General features: G+C 40.5%; 1 protein-coding gene across 3 annotated transcripts; it reads left to right on the forward strand.

Moving 5' to 3' along the window:
• Positions 1-1841: 1841 nt before the first annotated feature.
• slc30a9 (solute carrier family 30 member 9) lies at positions 1842-21012 on the forward strand. 3 transcript variants are annotated; one of them, XM_061787702.1, is made up of 18 exons: positions 1842-1885; positions 3004-3113; positions 3205-3384; positions 5595-5642; positions 6708-6807; positions 6944-7036; positions 7118-7200; positions 9875-9933; positions 10224-10291; positions 11725-11883; positions 11982-12117; positions 12196-12235; positions 14461-14532; positions 16575-16682; positions 18000-18165; positions 18985-19114; positions 19193-19306; positions 20198-21012. In XM_061787702.1, the coding sequence occupies exons 2-18, from the start codon at positions 3026-3028 to the stop codon at positions 20240-20242; spliced, it is 1689 nt and encodes a 562-aa protein (XP_061643686.1). In that variant the 5' UTR covers positions 1842-1885; positions 3004-3025; the 3' UTR covers positions 20243-21012. The 3 variants fall into 3 exon arrangements, with proteins under 3 accessions (XP_061643686.1, XP_061643687.1, XP_061643685.1); XM_061787703.1 differs by having other exon boundaries at positions 1850-1868; XM_061787701.1 differs by lacking the exon at positions 1842-1885 and adding an exon at positions 1972-2600.
• The last annotated feature ends 539 nt before the right edge of the window (positions 21013-21551 follow it).

Genomic DNA, 21551 nt, shown 5'->3' on the forward strand with positions numbered 1-21551 from the left:
CTGGCTTTTTATTGTATGTTTTTAACTCAAAGTGCAGTGTTGTTGTCCACCCCCTGATCCATTTTGTTTTAAGTTTCCATCAGTTGACCTACATACTGTAATTATGGAGTATAAAGAAACCAGAGCTATTGTTCACACCTACATACATTTTTTTAAAACCAGGGATGGAGAACCTACAGCTTCCAGTTGATCCTTGTAATTCTACAACCAAACAATTGTTATAAAATGCCCCAAAACATACAAAGCATAGATCAGCAGTGCGTGCACCTCGGCCCCCCTGCCTGCATGGATGACTTTTTCCTCCTCGCGACGCGTTGCAGCTCATGACTCTACGCCGTTGATTAACCACTGAATTTTAACGGAGACAAAAGGGTGACCGCCCCCCCATGTGAGTGTCTCCCCACTTAGGAGGAGGCACATCTCTGATTGAAAGCTGAAAGTTCCGGGGAGGTGGGATTTGGAGAGCATTTAGCGACATTCCCATGTCTGGAAGCTGAAAGAATGTCTTACTTGACCATTTTGAAGCCTGATTTCACATACTTGGTGATTTTTATTTATTTTTTTATCCCCCCATTCATTGTCTGGCTTGTTAACAAGACTCTTTACTGTGTGTCAATGTGTCAAATTTACAAGACATTTTTTTGGTCAGTTTGGTTGCACTTTAAAATGCACTACTCATAAAAAGATATATTGGGATAGTTGGCTTGCAAGTGAAGTTTCAGGATGAACCAAAAATGGACTATAAATGAACTGAATTTGACCCTCTCTATTTAAACCTTTGAATGTCTAGCTGTTCAATGTTTTAACACTTTTTGGGCTACCTGCTGTTCTCTAACAATGGGTTGACACAACAGGTGTTTGATCCATGAATTGACCAATAAATGTGCAAGGACATCCACTTCTATGCCTTTCTGTGACTCTTGCAGTCTCTTTGTTGCAACCTACTGATGACACTCGAAGCTCAGTGGCCCCTCCCCTTTGAGAAAACCCTGTTGAAAGCCTCGTGACGGAAGGTAGTTGATCAAATGTTCGATATCCTCTTGTTCTCGTGATGCCGAAATTTGAACAGCATGACAAAAAGGACTTTTTAAATGAGGTCATGTGAATCTGAACCTGTGAAGGTTATAGATGCATTTCAGGTTCATCCTGAAATATGATCCAAAAGCCAAATGTCCCTAACTTTTTAATCAATCAAATAAAAAATATGATAATGAGCCAAACACAATGAATGAGAATTAGCATTGACGTGCAACCCTGATCCTGTAATTAGAGTAATATTAAAACAAAATTAGTATTCAAATGCAATTTACCTTTAATTGTAAAGAAGCAATATTTTAGAAATATATGTATTTCAGGTCCTGAGTATCTGTAAGAGGGTTGGAACATACACAGAAATGTATATATGATATAGGCCTACTGTATACAGAAAAATAGAAATAAAATAGCTCATAAAAAGTACTGTATATGGTTGAGCTGGACGAATACAATTATACGATAGTGTCTTACCTGTTTTTCTTGAAAATAAGACAAAATGATTAATTAAATGCCAATGCCCTAGAATGACTCTTTGAGCAACACATTTGGAGAGGTATGAATATCGAACACGTGTTTAAATAATGCAGTATCATGGTGCGTAAGCGAAATGCTTTGTAGTGATGTTTGGGTCTTTTTTTATATATATAAATTATTATGTTTCAATTTATCGCCTATGTGTATCTGTAATATGCCGAGAAATATGAGTTAAAAACATAATAAACAAAGATATAATTACGTAGATACGACACGCCCCGATGCTAAGTTAGGCGGGTCAAAGTCGTCCGCGCATTCCGTGTGTGGACGGCAAGAAAACCAAAAGACCAAGGAGGCTGGTACATTGCTGCATACGGTTGCGTATAACGCCGTACATTTACCACAAGGGAACTGGAAGTAACATTATTATTATTATTATTTATAAACGTTATGTATTGATATCACACGCTTTGGCATTGACTAAAAAGTAAACCTCGTTCAAATCTGTTGAGAAATGAGCAAATTACGATTTAATTTCAATGTCCATGCATTGCGTTGGACGGGAAGGTCGACCTTTTCAACATGGCCGCCACGTAGGCACGTCAGTTATCCGAGATGATCCATCGGGCTAGATGATCTCGTACTGTATATACGTCGATAAACTTCCGGTGACGCAATGTTATCAAATATAAGTGATATGACGTACTCGAATCCAGTACTTTTGTGAAATACAAACCTTATTGAATACAACCACAATAGACAGGAAGAATATAGACTATATAGGGGCGAACAGTCTACGTAAATGTAAACAAAAATATGGAAAAGAAAGGGACTCCAAAATGTTTCCTTAATTTAAATTGCAGTCTTTACAGGGTCTTCTGGTCCGAACGGCCTTGGGATGCAAAGAAGAACTCATGTACAGCAGTAATATTTTGAACACAAGATTAGGCCGCTGATTTGCAAAGCCACGCCCACGAGAGGATTGGCGTGACGGCCTGTAGTGTCACGGATCACGTGACCATTGTGTTTGTAGCACTTGCAGTTTGTCCAAATGGACACAGACTATGCCGAACAAACCTCACAGTAGAACGGTACGACTTCTGTCCGAGTCCGAGTGGACTCGCTAGTTTGGCCACGTTGGTGTTTGTGAGTCGAGGAAAGAGCTAAACGTCCTTCGTCTTTCCGCTACTCAAAGGCGCTAGCTTGTGCTTAGCTGACTTTTTATTACGAGAGGCATTCGGTACTATAGCGCTTTAGCAGCGTTAGCCTAACCGGTAAATGCATTAGTTAACCTTATCGTAAACTACAATGCTCAAGTGAAGTATCGATAGAAACGTCGTTCGTGTGTGGTCCGTTTTGCTCCGGTTTTCGAAGGTGTCATGCCCGGAGTGGCGAGGACTCGGGAGTTAATCTGTTTGAATGAGTTTAAATTGGCATGCGCAGGCTGCTGCTAGCTAGAGCTCACTGGGGTTGATTTCGTGTGATATTCGCCAGTTGGTCCGCGTCACTAGCCAGGATGCTCCCCAGCCTGGCCCACAGACCGTGGCAGGTCTTCTGCAGGGTCTCCTGGAGGCACAGATCGAGGCTCCCACAGCCGTGCCTCGGTGAGATCTCTCTCTCTCATGCACGTTGAAGAACCCGTCGTGTTAATTTGGAGCTTTGATCGAGTTGTTGTTTAATGTTTACGTGTGGCAGGGTGGAAAACCGGGAGCACATTTAGCTCGTGCCTCAGACCTCCGGACTGTCGAGTTGCCTCGGCGGGAGCGGCCGAGGTCCACTTCTATTCTACCTTTGGAAACGGCAAAGATGGACCTCCAAGATCTCCGTCGGATGCCACTGAAAAAGTGACCGCAAAACCCAACGTAGCAGCAACAGGTGACACGCTTTTCATCATTTAGATCTGTTGTTTTCAAAGTTTTAGTACCAGCAAATTACTCATCTCTCCATGTACCACCATGATTAAACTACTAAGTGTTCATGAACAGGAAAGTAGAGGCTTTATCCCCTAAAATATAAATTTAGTATTATTGTAAGCCACTGGGCGGCACGGTGGACGACTGGTTAGCACATCTGCCTCACAGTTCTGGGGACCCGGGTTCAAATCCAGCCTCGCCCGTGTGGAGTTTGCGTGTTCTCCTCGTGTCTGCAAACCCTTTCTCCAGGTACTCCGGTTTCCTCCCACATCCCAAAAACATGCATGGTAGGAGACTCTAAAGTGCCCATAGGTGTGAATGTGAGTGCAAATGGTTTGTTGTTTATATGTGTCCTGTGATTGGGTCGCGACCAGTTCAGGGTGTACCCCGCCTTTCACCCGAAGATAGCTGCACATGCATGGTAGGTTAATTAAAGACTAAATTGCCCATAGGTGTAAACGTGAGTGTGAATGATTCTTTGTCTATACGTGCCCGGCAATTGGCTGGCGACCAGTTCACGGTGTACCTCGGTTCTCGCCCCAAGTCACCTGAGATGGACGCCAGCACGCCCACGACCCTAGTGAGGGTAAGCGGTCAGGAAAATGGATGGATGGATGTACCTAACAGGTATACTGAACGGGACTAAATATAAGTTTCTCTATAACACTATGCAGAGTTTGAACATTTAATTCAGTGGTTCTTTGCATACCACTAGTGGGAGCCCACGTATGAGCAGTACTCGTACCACACTTGAAGAATCACCGACTTTGATGGACGGTCGGTCCGTCCGTCCGCATGCACTAACGAATGCTCTGCATGGTTTCGCAATTCACTTTGCATTGATAATATCCAATAACTGTTGTGCGTTCACCCACCCACAGTTGCAGCTGTATCTGGCTTCAAAGTGCAGTTCACGGATGCAATTAACCTTGTCCACTAGCTCGAGTGGAGGAGTTCAAATGGAAATTTGAAAAAGCACCTGCATTATAAAATTCTCCAATGTGGATTAATTTCTATTTCAAGGTTAAATACAGCGGCAAGGGAGTGAAAGCTGTTGACAGACATTTTACTGTCTGCAAGCCTTTCTTGAAATGTCACATACTTTTTACAGAACCACACACAATATGACCGAGCTTCTCCCTTGTTCCTATCGTGATGCATCATTTTCCGTGCACACGACACTCAAGCGGCTCGAAAGGTTACACCAGCAAAACTACAAGTGTCTGAAAAGAACTACTGTGCCACTTAAGAAAATAACCGCTTGCTAAAGATTTGAAACCCTTTTCTGTGGTTGAAGTTGTTGTTGGGCCACTTAATGAAAACGCCGGACCCAAGTTATGTTTATGCAGACATTACCAATTGACCCATGCTTAATCCAACTGTTACACAAGTTTTCTTTCCCCATTTTTGTATGAGTTAATTTGTTGTACATATCATGTACTACTGTATTGTCACGGGTATACAATTAAAGGAATAAAAGGTAGTTTACCATACAAAAGAGCTGTGTTTAAATAACGGTTAATGTAAGTTATATTTATTATTCAGTACATGACAAAAAGCAGTTTTTGTTGGCAAGTAAAGTCAAGAGATAATTTTGAGTGAGAAAACAGTTTTCTCTCCTTAAATATATACCGAAAATGTACCAAACGTGGCCCAAAAACAGAGCTAGGGCCATACCATAGTTTACCTGTCCCATCCCAACCCGGATGGATGGATGGATGAGAGAAATTACATTGTCACAGCAGAGACATTCACGAATACACTCCTCATGGAAGGTCATGGCCGGTGGGGGAATTTGGTATTTGATCCATGAAAACACTTCCTGGTTCAATAAGAATTGGTATTGTCTTCCACGTTCCATACTCTAGCCTGTAGTTTGACTGAGTCCCCTTGTCCGATATTGTTTCAATAAACCACGATACACACGTCGTTTCTTGAGTAGTAGCCATTTTTATGGGCTTATTTAACAGAACCTATTCCATCAACAGGATAGCTGAAATGCAATGATATTAAAAACTTTGATAACTGATGTATGGAACAAATCTGGTTAACTTATGAAGTCAATTGCTTTTGTAATACATTTTTGTTTTTTCAATTCCTTTGTAATGCGTTATTTCTTTCTAAACTAGAGACTGTTTGGACACCTGTTCTTTCTATTTGCTGCTCTCATAGGTTCTGCGCTTAAGGGGCTCACTACAGCAGAGACCATTCAAGTGAAAGGTAAGGTGATAATCTAGTCTCGCTATGATTCTCCATTTCTCCACTTTCATTCTTGTAAAATTAAAGAAAATAGCTTATACCATTACATTTTTTTAACTGTTTATATGTTGTGTGTAATAGAATGTAATAAATTAAGTGTATATCATAATGTGTTCATTTAGTCAGTTTTTGTGTTCAGTTACATGCCAAAGAAAATTAGCTAATGTTTTAAAATGAACTTTTCTGTTCAATGAATGATTTTTAGGGTGTATACCTTGAGGAACAAATGTGAGCATCTCTGTTAGCCTGAATATGGTTTGTAATGTCAATGTAATTTTACTGATCATCACTGCCCTATTGTAAAAATGCAACACACTATTTTGTGTCTTAATTTTTTTATTTGAAGAACAGCAAAAGAAATATTCATGTTTCAGAAAAGCAGATGCATGTTTTTTTATTGGCTAAAAATGCTAAATGTACAGTATACTTAAGGCAATTAAAATTTAGTGAAAGAAGGTGAACATGATAAAAGGTGAGCCTTTTTCCTGCGTTTTTTTCAGTCAGGATGTTATTTGTATTGGCTTCTGTCTTATGGTAAGTTAAAAACATTAACTTACAAAGAAGAAACAATTGCAGGATGTACTGTAGTGTTACCGTGTGTTTTGTATGCCTTTTGTCTAAACCAGATTCACCAAACTTGCTCAGTTCAAGACATATCAAGAAGCTTCTTACGCGTGACTCAAACCGACTAAAAGACATCATTTATAGCCATAATACTGACATATACAGTACTGTATGTACATTTGTGATAAAGAACACTACAGAAAACCAATAAATTGAAAAGCCCTTTGCCAATGTTTTGTTTTGCTCGAAAAAATTTATTCTTCGTGACACTGAAACCCTTCTCTTACCAGCAGTGCTTGGAAACCTCCTTTAACTAGAAAAGCACGCTGTAGTCTTCTGCCAAGGCAGAACAATATGAATTTGGATCAGCCCCATTGTATATAGCCACCTCTTGCACCACCTCAAATTTTAATTTTTTTCTTTTATTCATTTCCTTGCCCACATTTCTCTTTCTGCATTCAGTCCGGGCCGTCCTGAAGAAGCGTGAATATGGCGCCAAGTACACGCAGAATAACTTCATCACGGCTGTCCGAGCCATGAATGAATTCTGTCTTAAACCGAGGTAACGCTTCATGTTCCACAGCTCGGATTCCTTTGGGGTTAATGAGTGACCGCACTGCTGCGATTAACCATACCAGGAAGCAGCATTGTTTCACACGAACATTTCTATGTTCTCGTCATGTCTTGCGGATTCGCAGTGACCTGGAGCACCTTCGCAAGATCCGAAGACGCAGCCCCCACGATGACACTGAGGCCTTCACTGTGTTCCTGCGCTCGGACGTCGAGGCGAAGTCAGAAGTCATCCCATTATGTGATGTTTTTATTCATTAAAAAAGTGTTGTTGCTTTGATTACTTTCTCTCTGCCTTTTAGAGCTCTGGATGTGTGGGGAAGCCAAGAAGCTCTGGCCAGGGAGAGAAATCTCCGGAAGGAAGTGGAGAGAGAGTACGAAGAAAGTAGGATTTGACTTGTCTGTATATTTTACAGTACTTAGAATGTAAGAGTTCTCTTTGATAAATATGATTTTTTTTTTTGTCCTCAGACTTAACCAAGTTAGTTACATCTTTTTTTATTTTGTATGTTTTTGGTGTTCCTCATTAACGGCTAGATTTGTATTTGTATTACTGCTATTGTGAGTCCCTACTTTCCTGCAATATAGAAAGTAAGTACAACCCCAATTCCAATGAAGTTGGGACGTTGTGTTAAACATAAATAAAAACAGAATACAATGATTTGTAAATCATGTTCAACCTATATTTAATTGAATACACTACAAAGTCAATATATTTAATGTTCAAACTGATAAACTTTATTGTTTTTAGAAAATAATTATTCACTTAGAATTTTATGGCTCCAACACATTCCAAAAAAGCTGAGACAGGGTCATGTTTACCACTGTGTTACATCACCTTTTCTTTTAACAACATTCAATAAACGTTTGGGAACTGAGGACACTAATTGTCAAAGCTTTGTAGGTGGAATGCTTTCCCATTCTTGTTTGATGTACAGCTTCAGCTGTTCAACGTTCCAGGGTCTCCGTTCTCGTATTTTACACTTCATAATGGGCCACATATTTTCAATGGGAGACAGGTCTGGACTGCAGGCAGGCCAGTCTAGTACCTGCACTCTTTTACTACGAAGCCACGCTGTTGTAACATATGCATAATGTGATTTGGCATTGTCTTGTTGAAATAAGCAGGGGAGTCCATGAAAAAGACGTTGCTTGGATGGCAGCATATGTTTCTCCAAAACCTGTATGTACCTTTCAGGATTAATGGTGCCTTCACAGATGTGTAAGTTACCCATGCCATTGGCACTAACACAGTCCCATACCATCACAGATGCTGGCTTTTGAAATTTGCGTCCATAACAGTCCAGATGGTTCTTTTCCTCTTTGGCCCGGAGGACACGACGTCCACAATTTCTAAAAACAATTTGAAATGTGGACTCGTCGGACCACAGAACACTTTTCCACTTTGCATCAGTCCATCTTAGATTAGCTCGGGCCCAGAGAAGCCGGCGGCATTTCTGGGTGTTGTTGATAAATGGCTTTTGCATAATAGAGTTTCAAGTTGCACTTACGGATGTAGCGCCAAACTTTATTTACTGACATTGGTTTTCTGAAGTGTTCCTGAGCTCATGTGGTGATATCCTTTAGACATTGATTTCGTTTTTTGATGCAGCACCGTCTGAGTTATCGAAGGTCACGGGCTTTCAATGTTGGTTTTCGGCCTTGCCGCTTACATGCAGTGATTTCTCCAGATTCTCAGAACCTTTTGATGATATTATGGACCGTAGATGATAAAATCCCTAAATTCCTTACAATTGTACCTTGAGGAACATTGTCCTTAAACTGTTGGACTATTTTCTCACACACTTGTTCACAAAGAGGTGAACCTCACCCCATCTTTACTTGTGAATGACTGAGAAAATCAGGGAAGCATCGTAAGAAGCATTTCAAGGTCCTGGATGGCCTAGCCAGTCTCTAGATCTCAAGCTCATAGAAAATCTTTGGAGGGAGTTGAAAATCTGTGTTGCCCAGCGACAGCCCCAAAACATCACCACTCGAGAGGAGATCTGCATGGAGGAATGGGGCAAAATACTAGCAACAGTGTGTGAAAACCTTGTGAAAACGTTGGACCTCGGTCATTGCCAACAAGGGTATATAACAAAGTATTGAGATGAACTTTTGTTCTTGACCAAACACTTATTTTCCACCATAATTTGCTAAGTTCTTTAAAAATCAGACAGTGAGTTTCTGGATTTTTTTCTTTCTCATTCTTTTTCTCTCTAATAGGTGAGGAATACCTATGATGAAAGTTATAGGGCTCTCTCATATTTTTAAGTGGGAGAACGTTTTTTGGCTGACTAAACATTTTTTTGCCGTGTGTGTGTGTGTGTATATATATGTGTGTGTATATATATATATAGAGAGAGAGAGCGAGAGAGAGAGAGAGAGAGAGAGAGAGGGGTACTGTAATTTCTTATGTATAATGCGCGCCCATGTATAATACGCAGAGAGAGAGAAACAGGTACTGTAATTTCTTATGTATAATGCGCGCCCATGTATAATACGCACCCACAAAGTTGACTTCAAAATTCTGGAAAACCCTTCTACCTATGTATAATGCATTTTTACAATGCATGATTTTGCTTCTACCCATATGATCAAAACATTAAGTATTTATTATAGTATAGTCTTTATTTTGTTAGTTTTTTATCAAAGAATTATTCTGAAGTTAAGCACTTTATTTGAACACGTAATACGTTCTTTTTATTTACTTGCTCTTATTTTGAAATACTGTATATATGTGTGTATATATATATTGTGTGCGTGTGTATGTATATATATATGTGTGTGTGTATATATATATATATTATACACACACACACACATTGTCAAGTTATTTTTGTGACCACTGTGGGTTTTTCTTTAATTAACAGAAGGGTACCAACAATTTTATCCACGTAACTTCTCATTATACCTTATTATGACATTTAAAGAGACCATGGAACTTTTATTTATTTCACTGGGGTAATGTTCCAGTGAACTAAAACAAATAACAATACTTATTAATTGAAAATGAAAATTTGCTTCCCTAAATCATTCTCTCATTTTCTTACCTCCAGATATCTTTCGTAGTCAGCAGCTGTTGAAGGAATACAAAGACTTCTGGGGAAACACAAAGGTAATAACTACATTTACATTCACCAAACACTTTTTAAGTACACTTTCAAAATCTCACGAGGTCCACTGCAAGAGATCTTGTGAAAAATTCTGCTTTTACAAATATAAGTGTGAGTGTTGATTGAGAGTGATGTTGACGCTGCATCACAAAGAAAGATATTTGTAATGTTTTGGTTACTTAGAGAGGGACAAACTATTAGAAACACCTTTAGTATGTTTTGTGTGTGTACTTGAATGTTAAATTATAATCTCATTAACATAATTATTTATTCCTTCAATGTTCTCCTAAAGCCTCGATCAGGCAAAAGGACAACATTTCTACAAGGCCCAGGCAAAGTGGTTATGGTCGCCATTTGCATGTAAGTGAAGTACAATAATTGTTTTTCATAATTTTTAGTTTTCAGTATTTTGGGGTGTAATTGCATGTGGAAGAGGAAAACTGGGTGCTGACATAATATTTGTCATTTTCAGGTCTCGTGCGTGGTATTATACATATTTTACTATGCATATATTAGTATGTAGTATTTTTTTAAGCACTTTAGTAGCTCATCCAGTGACGACAAAAAAAAAAAATTGTGAGAATTTTGTCTCACATGAGGTCCTGTGGTGTCCTTAATTAAGATGATTGTGTTAGAGGACTCGTGCATGTCACATGAATGCAAGAAGTTTATTTCAATGAAGGTATGCAACAACAAAAAACTCAGTGAACATTCACACTGCTGTAGATTAAGATTAAAGCACATCAGAATATAACTATGCCTCACCATCCACAACATTCTGCACATCTGAAGGGGGCCAATAAAACATCCAAGTAATGTTCGTTTACTTTTTAGAGCAGTACTAATTAACATATTGAAGTGTGTATTATTGTGGTTGTAGTTGGGAGATAATCGGAGGGCATCTAGTTGACTTCCAAGTTGTTCTAATTGTTTGAAGCCTGAAGAGCATACAATATGTTATTCTGTACCAAAATTATGTTTATCATTGTCCCCACATTTTTGTCCTTCTAAAACATTCACATTTCTCAATTGATTCAAATTTAAACTTTAAAATATTTGCCAAATTCAGTGCATCCGGGTTTCTATTTTTCACATTCCAAAAATCACCATTTTTCCACAGTTCCATAGTTTCCAATTCCACAACAACAACAAAAACATTCAAGTAAATAAGACATTCATCCAAAAATGTCAGGGTCTTTCAAGCCATTTTATGCCGCGATATTTCCATGTATTCACACCATTCAAACATTCACAAAATTCAGGACATTCACGCTACTATTCTTCACATGTCAAAAACTCCCAGTTTTCCCACAATTCTTCATTTTCACAATAAAATACTGAAATTAAGAAATATTTTGCATTTTAATCTCCTTCCACATTTTTTGACCAATTCAATCCATTCTGTCTCACATTACCCATTTCAACTAATTCCCCAGCATTTCAGTTGAGCCTCAGCTCTGTCAATCTTTCGCACGCAATTTCTACAGAAATCCCATTCTCTAGTTTTAGTTTTTCCCCAAAAGATATAATTTAAAGTGAGTTAAACTTAACTGTGTTTGAAGTAACTTTAGAACATTTCTAATTATCATGCAACTATAACAGGAAGTTTACCATTATATAGTACAACTCAAATAAAGCTAAAATCTAGAAACTATTCTTCGAAAACGACTTACAAACATTGTAAATCAGATTTTTGTAAATAACCTTTAAGACTATATTGCCCAGCCCAATGTTTTCATCATTTTCACTGATACCAATGAACTTGACATTCTACTGCCTTTCTTTGCGTGCAGAAATGGGCTGAACTTCTTTTTCAAGCTGCTGGCATGGGTCTACACTGGTTCAGCAAGCATGTTCTCAGAGGCCATCCACTCTCTAGCCGACACCTGCAATCAAGCCCTGCTGGCTCTGGGCATCAGCCAGTCTGTACGGAACCCTGATGCTGGGCACCCGTAAGCCTTAGTTTTATGTGTCTCTGTCATTATAAGAGGAAGTAGAGGTCGTTACAGAGCACCAAATTAAAAGATTGTGGATGTGATGGCTCCTCCAGGTATGGCTTCTCCAACATGCGCTACATCGCGTCCCTCATCAGCGGCGTGGGCATTTTCATGATGGGCGCCGGGCTCTCCTGGTACCATGGTATTATGGGACTGCTGCACCCGGAGCCTATTGAGTCTTTATTATGGGTGAGTGTCACCTCAGACTGCCTCTCGTACAAGTTAGACAAGAACAAAAATAAAGGTCTGTACTTTTGTCTGTGGCAGGCATACTGCATTTTGGCGGGTTCTCTGGTGTCTGAAGGAGGTACGTCCGGTAATGTACACTCAGATCTTTAAACCCCTGCTATTAACAAGGGATATTGATCTAGCCCTGCCGTGAGTAGTGAAGATGTACAAATTATTGAGATTAAAAAATGAATGAATGAATACATAAATAAATAAAGGGGTTCGTAATTTCCCATAGATGGCAAAGCACTTAAAAGGCAGAGGATCGTAAAATAACTTTTTTGGTCAAGTATGTAACAAGACACAAAAGGAATTTGTCTCCGGTAGTTGGAGCCTCACTAGTATGACATCAAAGCCACTATGACTAATTATACATTTAGGACATAAAAAACGCACGTGGAGAGTCATTGAGCAATGAAAGACTACCACGAGTGTGGTGATACTGATATAATGGCATTGTGCAAACGATGCAGTCCTCAAGCAATTTAGAGCAGTTTAATGTGCCTTCAAGTGCAATGAGCTGGTACAGTGAAGATTCTGCAAATGGTGCAGAGAGTTGTCAAACATACAGTGGGGCAAAAAAGTATTTAGTTAGCCACCAATTGTGTAAGTTCTCCCACTTAAAAAGATGAGAGAGGCCTGTAATTTTCATGAATAGGTATACCTCACCTATGAGAGACAAAATTAGGGGGGAAAAATCCATTGTCTGATTTACAAAGAATATATTAGCAAATCATGGTGGAAATAAGTATTTGGTCACCTACAAACAAGCAAGATTTCTGGCTCTCACAGACCTGTAAATTCTTCTCTAAGAGGCTCCTCTGTCCTCCGCTCGTTACCTGTATTAATGGCACCTGTTTGAACTCGTTATCAGTATGAAAGACACCTGTCCACAACCTCAAACTGTCATACTCGAAACTCCACCATGGCCAAGACCAAAGAGCTGTCAGATATTAGCAGTCAGATATTTACAGTACGACATCAAACGACACGCAACAAGGCTAAAACTAAAATAGCTTTTGGATTCAAATATACTGTACAAGATGGCGACGCGAAGTCGATCACTGATCGGATCGATGGCGAATTATGACAAAGCCGATCAGCATAAAATGCAAATTATTGGCTGAAATCGATCAAGCTGATCAGATCAGTGTAAAGTCTAGTCAAGTATGAAGGAAGCAAGCTCGTGCGGCGAGTAGAATCACTTACAGTTCAAAAACAGCAACTCTTAAGTCGGGGCTGCAGTGTGTGTTGAGCGCCGTCACGTTTTTCGTTGATGTAGAAGCATATTCTCCCACCTTTTGTTTTCCCTGTTAGCGCCGTGTCGCGGTCCTTTCAGTGTAGTTTGAAGCCAGGAAGCAGTGTGGCGTCGTTGGAGATACTTTCACAAAGCCAAGTCTACGTGAAGCAGATGGCGGCAGAACCTGCAAAGTCTTTACTGGTCTTTGTGAAGAGATAAAGCTCGTCCACTTTGTTGGGTAGGGAGTGTAGATTTGCGAGGTGAATCGACAGAAGTGGCGTTTGAAAGGCTCGCTGTTGAAGCTTAACTTGCACTCCTGCACGCTTTCCTCTGTGGCGTCGTCTTCTCCTCCTCCATACGCCATAGAGTTTGGCCACTCCACTCGTGAGTAACTCAGAGAAAAAAACTTTGTGGAATTGTGAAAGCTGGAGAAAGAAGGATTGAAGTAGACTCCCAAATGTTTAGCAAGTCTTCCCTAGTGTAGGTAAGTCGCGTAACAACACAAAGAATAAACAGCTAAGCATCATCACCATGCATCTAGCATGTACACAATCATGAACCCATGTTACATGAACGACTATATAGTAGCTATTGAAAAAGTATTCAACATGAACAAACCACCTGCACACGAGGCCTATAAATAGTGTTCGCCAGCATACTAATAATACTCTCACACGAATTGACGCGATAGCACATTTGGGCAAATAAATATGTGCACAAACATAGGTGATCACTCACCTTTCGGCATTTACACACAATAATAAATCTCAAGGAATACAGGCAAATTACCTGGACTATGAGTAGTAGCAAAAACATAACTGCACCAGGTGCATTCAAGGACTGCTAACAAAAACAGGATGTCTCGAAAAGACATCATCATTGAAGATTACATGAGATGGCACCTTTTATTGCTTTGGCCTGAGCACAAAAATAGCAAATAGACAAACTTTCAACAAATAATTGGATAGGTTCCAAAGCAAATTTACGAATATCAAAATGCAAATATGCGGGGTTTCACTGTACTGCAATTTGTACTCTGTTGTTGTTGTTTTTCTCTTCTACAGCCACACTACTGGTAGCGATCAATGAGATAAAGAGAAGTGCCCAAAACCACAGACTTTCCTTTTATGAATATGGTATGTACAACTCAAGTACCATACTTCTGTAGATATATTCAGAATCAGAATCATCTTTATTTGCCAAGTATGTCCAAAAACACACAAGGAATTGGTCTCCGGTAGTTGGAGCCACTCTAGTACGACAACAGACAGTCAATTGACAGAGAACACTTTGGAGACAGAAAGACATTGACAAAAAAAAACAGTCACTGAGCAGTAAAGGGTTGCTAGTTATCTGGTAATGCCGGTACATAATTTTTTTTTTTTTTTTGACAATTGTGCAAAAACTCAACTGCTGTTGGTCAATTAAGTGGGAGGCAAGGCAAGGCAGTTTTATTTATATTGCCTATTTCATACTCAGGGTAACTAAATGTGCTTTTGCACGATTAAAAGCATTTAAAAACCAGCCATTTTGTCTCTTCAGTATGTCACCACCTTTGAAGTTATGCGAAAGAGTAGTGGAGGCTAGACTCAGGACAGAAGTGAGCAACAGTATGTTTTCATGCCTAGAAAGAGTACCACAGATGCATTATTTGCCTTGAGGATGTTGATGGAAAAGTACAGAGAAGGTCAGAAGGAGCTACATTGTGTCTTTGTAGATCTAGAGAAAGCGTATGACAGAGTACCCAGAGAGGAACTGTGGTACTGCATGCAGAAGTCTGGAGTGGCAGAGAACTATGTTAGAATAATACAGGACATGTACGAGGGCAGCAGAACAGTGGTGAGGTGTGCTGTAGGTGTTACAGACGAATTTAAGGTGGAGGTGGTACTACATCAGGGATCAGCCCTGAGCCCCTTCCTGTTTGCAGTGGTAATGGATAGGTTGACAGATGAGGTTAGACTGGAATCCCCGTGGACCATGATGTTTGCAGATGACATTGTGATCTGCTGTGAAAGCAGGGAGGAGGTGGAGGAACAGTTAGGAAGATGGAGGCATGCGCTGGAAAGCAGAGGAATGAAGATTAGCTGAAGTAAGACAGAATATATGTGCATGAATGAGAGGGGTGGTGGGGGAAGAGTGATGCTACAGGGAGAAGAAATAGCGAGGGTGGAGGACTTTAAACAGTTGGGTCAACAGTCTAGAGGAATGGTGAGTGTGGTCAGGAAGTGAAGAAACGGCTCCAAGCAGGTTGGAACGGGTGGACGAAGGTGTCAGGTGTGTTATGTGACAGAAGAGTCTCTGCTAGGATGAAGGGCAAAGTTTATAAAGCAGTGGTCAGGCCAGCCATGATGTACGGATTAGAGACAGTGAGCACTGAAGAGCCCACTGGAAGCAGATCTGGAGGTGGCGGAAATGAAGATGTTGAGGTTCGCTCTCGGAGTGACCAGGTCAGATAAAATTAGAAATGAGCTCATCAGAGGGAGAGCCAAGGTTCGATGTTTTGGAGACAAAGTTAGAGAGAGCAGACTTCGATGGTTTGGACACATCCAGAGGAGAAATAGTGAGTATATTGGTAGAAGAATGATGAGGATGGAGCTGCCTGGCAAGAGAGCTAGAGGAAGACCAAAGAGAAAGTTGATGGATGTCGTGAGGGAAGGCATGAGGGCAGTTGGTGTTCGAGAGGAGGATGCAGGAGATAGGCTTACATGGAAAAAGATGACGCGCTGTGGCGACCCCTAAAGGGACAAGCCGAAAGGAAAAGAAGAAGTATGTCACCGCCTTCGCATCCACTGCGTGCATTGAAAGTGTCAAGTCTTGATTGTGATTGGTTAATCAGGACTAATCATTAACCAGCAGTGCTGGCATTATCCAAATTCAGCATATTCATTGGTTTAGAGATTCAAATGTATGTCATGCCCATGATCAAAGCCACTGGGTCCACTGCTGTGTCTAACGCAGCGGGTGACTGATGTAATAATTGCGCGAAACAACGAATTGATATTTTGAAATTTCTTGCCAACACTTTTAATGTGTGATTTTTATCGATTTGTTGTTAAAGCCCTATTTTACTCCCTTATGAATACCGGTAACCTAATATGAATTGTGAAGGTGAAAATAGGAACTAAGGTGAGCCAAAAAAATGGCCATGAATAAAACTAAGGGTGTATTTTGTTCGCAGTAATGCAGAGTCGAGACCCAAGCACCAACGTGGTGCTACTTGAGGACACCGCCGCTGTGCTCGGGGTCATTATGGCTGCAAGCTGCATGGGACTCACCTCGTTGACAGGTAAACGAGACGTAGCTTTGATTGCATCTCTGTCAACCTAATGAACCACAGAAGCTGTTAAGTTATTCTTTGTTTGCACATCCAGGTGTATCAAAAAAAAAATTCTAAATTTGTCAAAAGCTTTATTTAGTTCGGCTGCACAATCCAAAAAGTGAAACATATACAGGGATGTGCCAAAAAATATTAATCATATATAATAATATTTCATGTGACCAATATAAAAGGATCTTAAGCAGTAATGTTGGCCTTCTGAAAAGTGTATTAAAGTAATCTGCCTCCAGTGCTTCGGTGGGCCTCCTTTTGCATTAATCACAGCATCAAGGCGGCGTGGCATGGAGGTGATCAGCCTTTGGCACAGTCCAGCTGTTATTGTAGCCCAAGTTGCTTTGATATTGGCCTTCATATCATCTGCATTTTGGGGTTTCTGTTCTCTCATATTCCTCTTCACAATACTCCTTACATTTTCAATGGGGTTCAAGTCAGGCGAGTTTGCTGGCCAATCAAATACTGTTATTCCATGGCTACAAAAACCAGGTATTGGTAGTTTTGAGTTTGTGGGGAGATGGCAAATCCTGTTGGAAAATAAAATCATTTTCTCCAAAAAGCTTGTTGGCCGCGGGAAGCATGAAGTGCTCTCATGTTTCCTGGTAGACAGCTGCATTGACTGTGGACTTGATAAAAGACAATGGACCCACACCAGCAAATTACCCGACTCCCCAAACCATTACTGACTGTGGAAACTTAACACTGGACTTTAAGCAGCTTGACTTTTGTGCTTCTCCAGTTTTCCTCCAGACTCTGGGATCTTATTTCCAAATCAAATGCAAAATGTACTTTCATCTGAAAAGAGGACTTGGCCCACTGGGCAACAGACCAGTACTTTTTCTCCTTAGCCCAGCACAGACACTGATGTTGTTTTTGGTTCAAAAGTGGCTTGACACATGGAATTCTACAACTGTAACCCATGTCATGCAGACGTCTGTATGTGGTGGTTCTTGATGCACTGACACCAGCCTTAGTCCACTCCTTATGAAGTTCCCCCAGATTTCTGAATCGCCGTTGCTTGACAATCCTCTCAAGGTTGCGGTCATCCCTGTCACTTGTGCACCTTTTCCGTTCTCATTTTCCTCTTCCTCTTAACACTCTGTTAATGTACTTAATGTTATTGATGGGCTTGAAGGTGCAGATCAGTATTTTATGTTGGATGCATTATGGGACAGGTGCTGTCACTGCTGCTGAAGTTATTGAGATGTGCCTGTATGACCGTCGACCTCTAATTTCCTTTCCAACTTGAGTCTTGTGTCCTGTTTTACCCAGGTAATCCGTACTATGACAGCCTGGGCTCGCTGGGAGTGGGAACGCTACTCGGCACCGTCTCGGCCTTCCTCATCTACACCAACACGGAGGCGCTGCTGGGACGCTCCATACAGGCCGAGCGCGTGCAGAAACTCACAGAGTTCTTAGAGAACGACCCCGCTGTGAGGTCAGCAGATGTTTCACGAGTCAAAAAGTTTCAGTTTGTATTGCAATATCGAGAGTGCCGGTCCCCAACAACCAGGCCGTGGGACGTTTGGTACAAAGTCAGACAAAGAGACTGAACAAAAAATATTTTATTGATCAACAGTCTGAAATTTGATTTTGAAAATCAGGTGCATCCACCTTTGCCTCTGTCAAAATGCTCATCATGACCGATCATGTGATACTGCAAAAATGTAAGCCCACAAGCTAGCAAAAATGAGTAAAAAAAGCAAACGTCTTTTGAGAGTTGGCAGCTTCCAAGAAAAAGAAATTGCATTTAAGAGACGATGTCACCAGTCCTCCTTAAAAGACGAGTTCATCTATAGGTGATTCTCGCACACCGAGTCCACTCTGCGTAATATGGTGACAGACTCGCAAATATGCCAATTACGCCTTCAAACTGCCAAAAGAAAAAGCCCTGAATACCTTGCTTCCATTTCTGACATCCAATCTTATATCTGTCTTATATTCTGAAATGAATGAATAATACAAAATTACAGAATAGACAGGACATACAGTAAGTAAAACATTATGGCTGTCATCGTCACCCATCACCCTAAAATCATTGTAGAGAAACCAGAGCAGGTTCCCGCTAATTACAACAGCAATATCCAACACAATGATGTGATGTATTTTTAATAAATTGTTTTTGTTTGAAGTGCTGGTTTGTGAAAATATTGCTTTCTGTGAATCCGGTCTGTAGTGCAAAAATTGTTGGAGACTGCTGAAGCGCTGATCTAGAGTACCATCACCTTTTCTTCACACTTTTTTCTGTCATGTTCAGAGCCATCCATGACGTGAAGGCCACCGATTTGGGATTGAGCAAAGTGCGCTTTAAGGCGGAAGTCGACTTCGATGGCCGAGTGGTGACACGCTCTTATCTGGAAAAGCAAGACATCGACCAAATCCTCAATGTAAGTCAAACACTTGTCCCATTGTATTTGTCACGTCGGGTGCACTCAGTGGTGTTCTATGTGCGGGTGTCATTGCAGGACATTCAGCAGGTGAAGACGCCGGAGGAGCTGGAGAACTTCATGCTGAAACATGGTGAGAACATCATCGACACCCTGGGTGCTGAGGTGGACCGCCTGGAGAAAGAACTCAAGGTTAGTGAAACCTTAAAAAAAGTGAACCCACAATTTAAAGTGGTATTTTGACTTACAAGCACCGCAACTTAGGGGTTTCTCAAGTAACAAGCTGTCTCTTGATTGATGCAATTTATTTGCTTTGAGGCATGATTGAGCTTTAGATTTGCCGCTGCTCAAGTTAAGTGGGGAAACGTAATTATGATACTGTAATGCCCTTCCATGTGGGCAAGGAAAGCCACATTCGCAGATGCACCTTCAGCCAAAATGAAAGCAATCGCAAGGAGTTGCTGTAGGCCACAACTGACTTCAGTCACTTGGCCACGCCCCTTAAAGGCACACATCCAACACACAAATAGTACAGTAAGGACAGTCATGTAAAACGCGTGTGATGGTTTAATTACTTGTTGGAAGCTGAACTTGCTAAAACTGTGTTTTCTTTATTGCTGGCGTCTTTGGAAAAAAAGTTAAATACATGTATATAATTTATTTATACTAATATGATATGTAAACACAAACGAGGCCTAAATATCGACTATTGTCATCTTTGGTGGTTCTGTGGTGAAAATTAAAAGACGCCCCCCTTCGCCATTTACCCGATCCTGGAGGAAGTGCTTCGGCCCGTTTTGCCGAATGCGGAAGTAGGTTGTGCGTATACCGGATTACAGTTTGTAAAACCGATTTGTTTCTTTACATACTCTTTTGTCATGTTTTATTATATTTTTATCCAACCCAATGGTATGTTTCTTTACTAAAAATACGTAATGAAATATATTTGTGTGTTGGGGTGCACTAGCACGACTTGATGACATTTCACTTAAATTGAGTTAACGAGCTTGGTCATAAGTCAAGGTGCCACTGTATACCTTTTCAAAAGGATGACTTGAGTTGTAACGCTCGCTACCTCCACAGCAACGTAACCCAGAGGTCCGCCATGTAGACCTGGAGATCTTATAATAACACTGACGCGACGTGGAAGAACCTGCAAGATGAAGAAGAGGCAAAAGGACGCGCAGGCTCGCATCTGCTGTCCACTTTGCATTCCTAACTAAAAGCTCCACCTCCTCACAGGCCTCCGTGCAACAACACTTGAACATTATTGTGACAAGTTAACGGTATGGAATAGTTTCAACACAACCACATTGTATGACAAAGTTCTGACTTCTCCTTGATGACTCCACAACATGAAATCATGTTACCGATCAAACTACCTGACACACCAAACCAATTTTTATGCTTGACGGAACAACTATTTGACACACTTAATGAAGATTAATAGGATTTATTACAAATCATCTATATACAAAAGTGTTCAGGCTCAAATAGTGAACTTTGAGTAGAATGAACTGCAAAACTACAATTTATCGAACCACATGACTTCACAATGTGTATTATGAAGACTGAACTCCAGTATATGAACCAGTTTTGCTACTTGTAATCCAACAAATGACATTTTATTTGTTTTGTGCTCTGAAAGGCACTGACGTGCCTCGTTTGGCAAACTATGTATGAAAATTGATTTTCCCCTTTTCCACTCAGTGTGCTGCCATGTTTTTATTTTGAAGCCCGTCTTATTCGGGGCCGAGGTCATTTCATGTGAGTTAGTGAGAACAGTGCATAGTGTTGACTCGTGAGGGTGTGTGTGTGGGAGAGGCGGGATGCATACCGTACTGATGCAGCAGTTGGAACAAATTAGAAAAAAATATTTATTAAATTATTTTAATTTCTGTTGGTGCTGTGTATGCCCTTTATCTTGACACCTTTTAATCTGTCAATCACTGTAATCGACCGAATGTACATTCAGGTCTTTGCAATGATTAAGTTGTCAGACACAGACAGTAATTTAACAGCATGTTTATTATTGTGGTTGTATTTTGCAGTGGTGTAAAACTTGCACTGTATCATACTGAATCGGTTCCTAATATTTTGTCCCTCTCAGTACCACTGCAAACTGCATCCACACTAATAAGCATCCGTCCATCCATTTTATGTAGCGCTTGTCCTCCTCATGAAGGTTGCTGGTGAGCTGGAGCCTATCCCAACTGACTTTGGGCGAGAGGTGGGGCACACCTTGGTCCTGTCGCCAGCCAATTGCAGTAATAAGCATATTATTAAGTTTATTTTTTTCACAGTAGTATATTTGATATTGACATTTGATTTGGGCCAAATTATCAAAAGTGTGGTATATGTGCTCTCTCTAGTGGTACGTGAAGAAACACTGAATTTAATGTTCAAACTGCATAATCTTAGTTTATTAAGATTTAAT

The sequence above is a fragment of the Phyllopteryx taeniolatus genome, chromosome 10, assembly GCF_024500385.1.
Source record: "Phyllopteryx taeniolatus isolate TA_2022b chromosome 10, UOR_Ptae_1.2, whole genome shotgun sequence".
Taxonomy (NCBI): domain Eukaryota; kingdom Metazoa; phylum Chordata; class Actinopteri; order Syngnathiformes; family Syngnathidae; genus Phyllopteryx; species Phyllopteryx taeniolatus.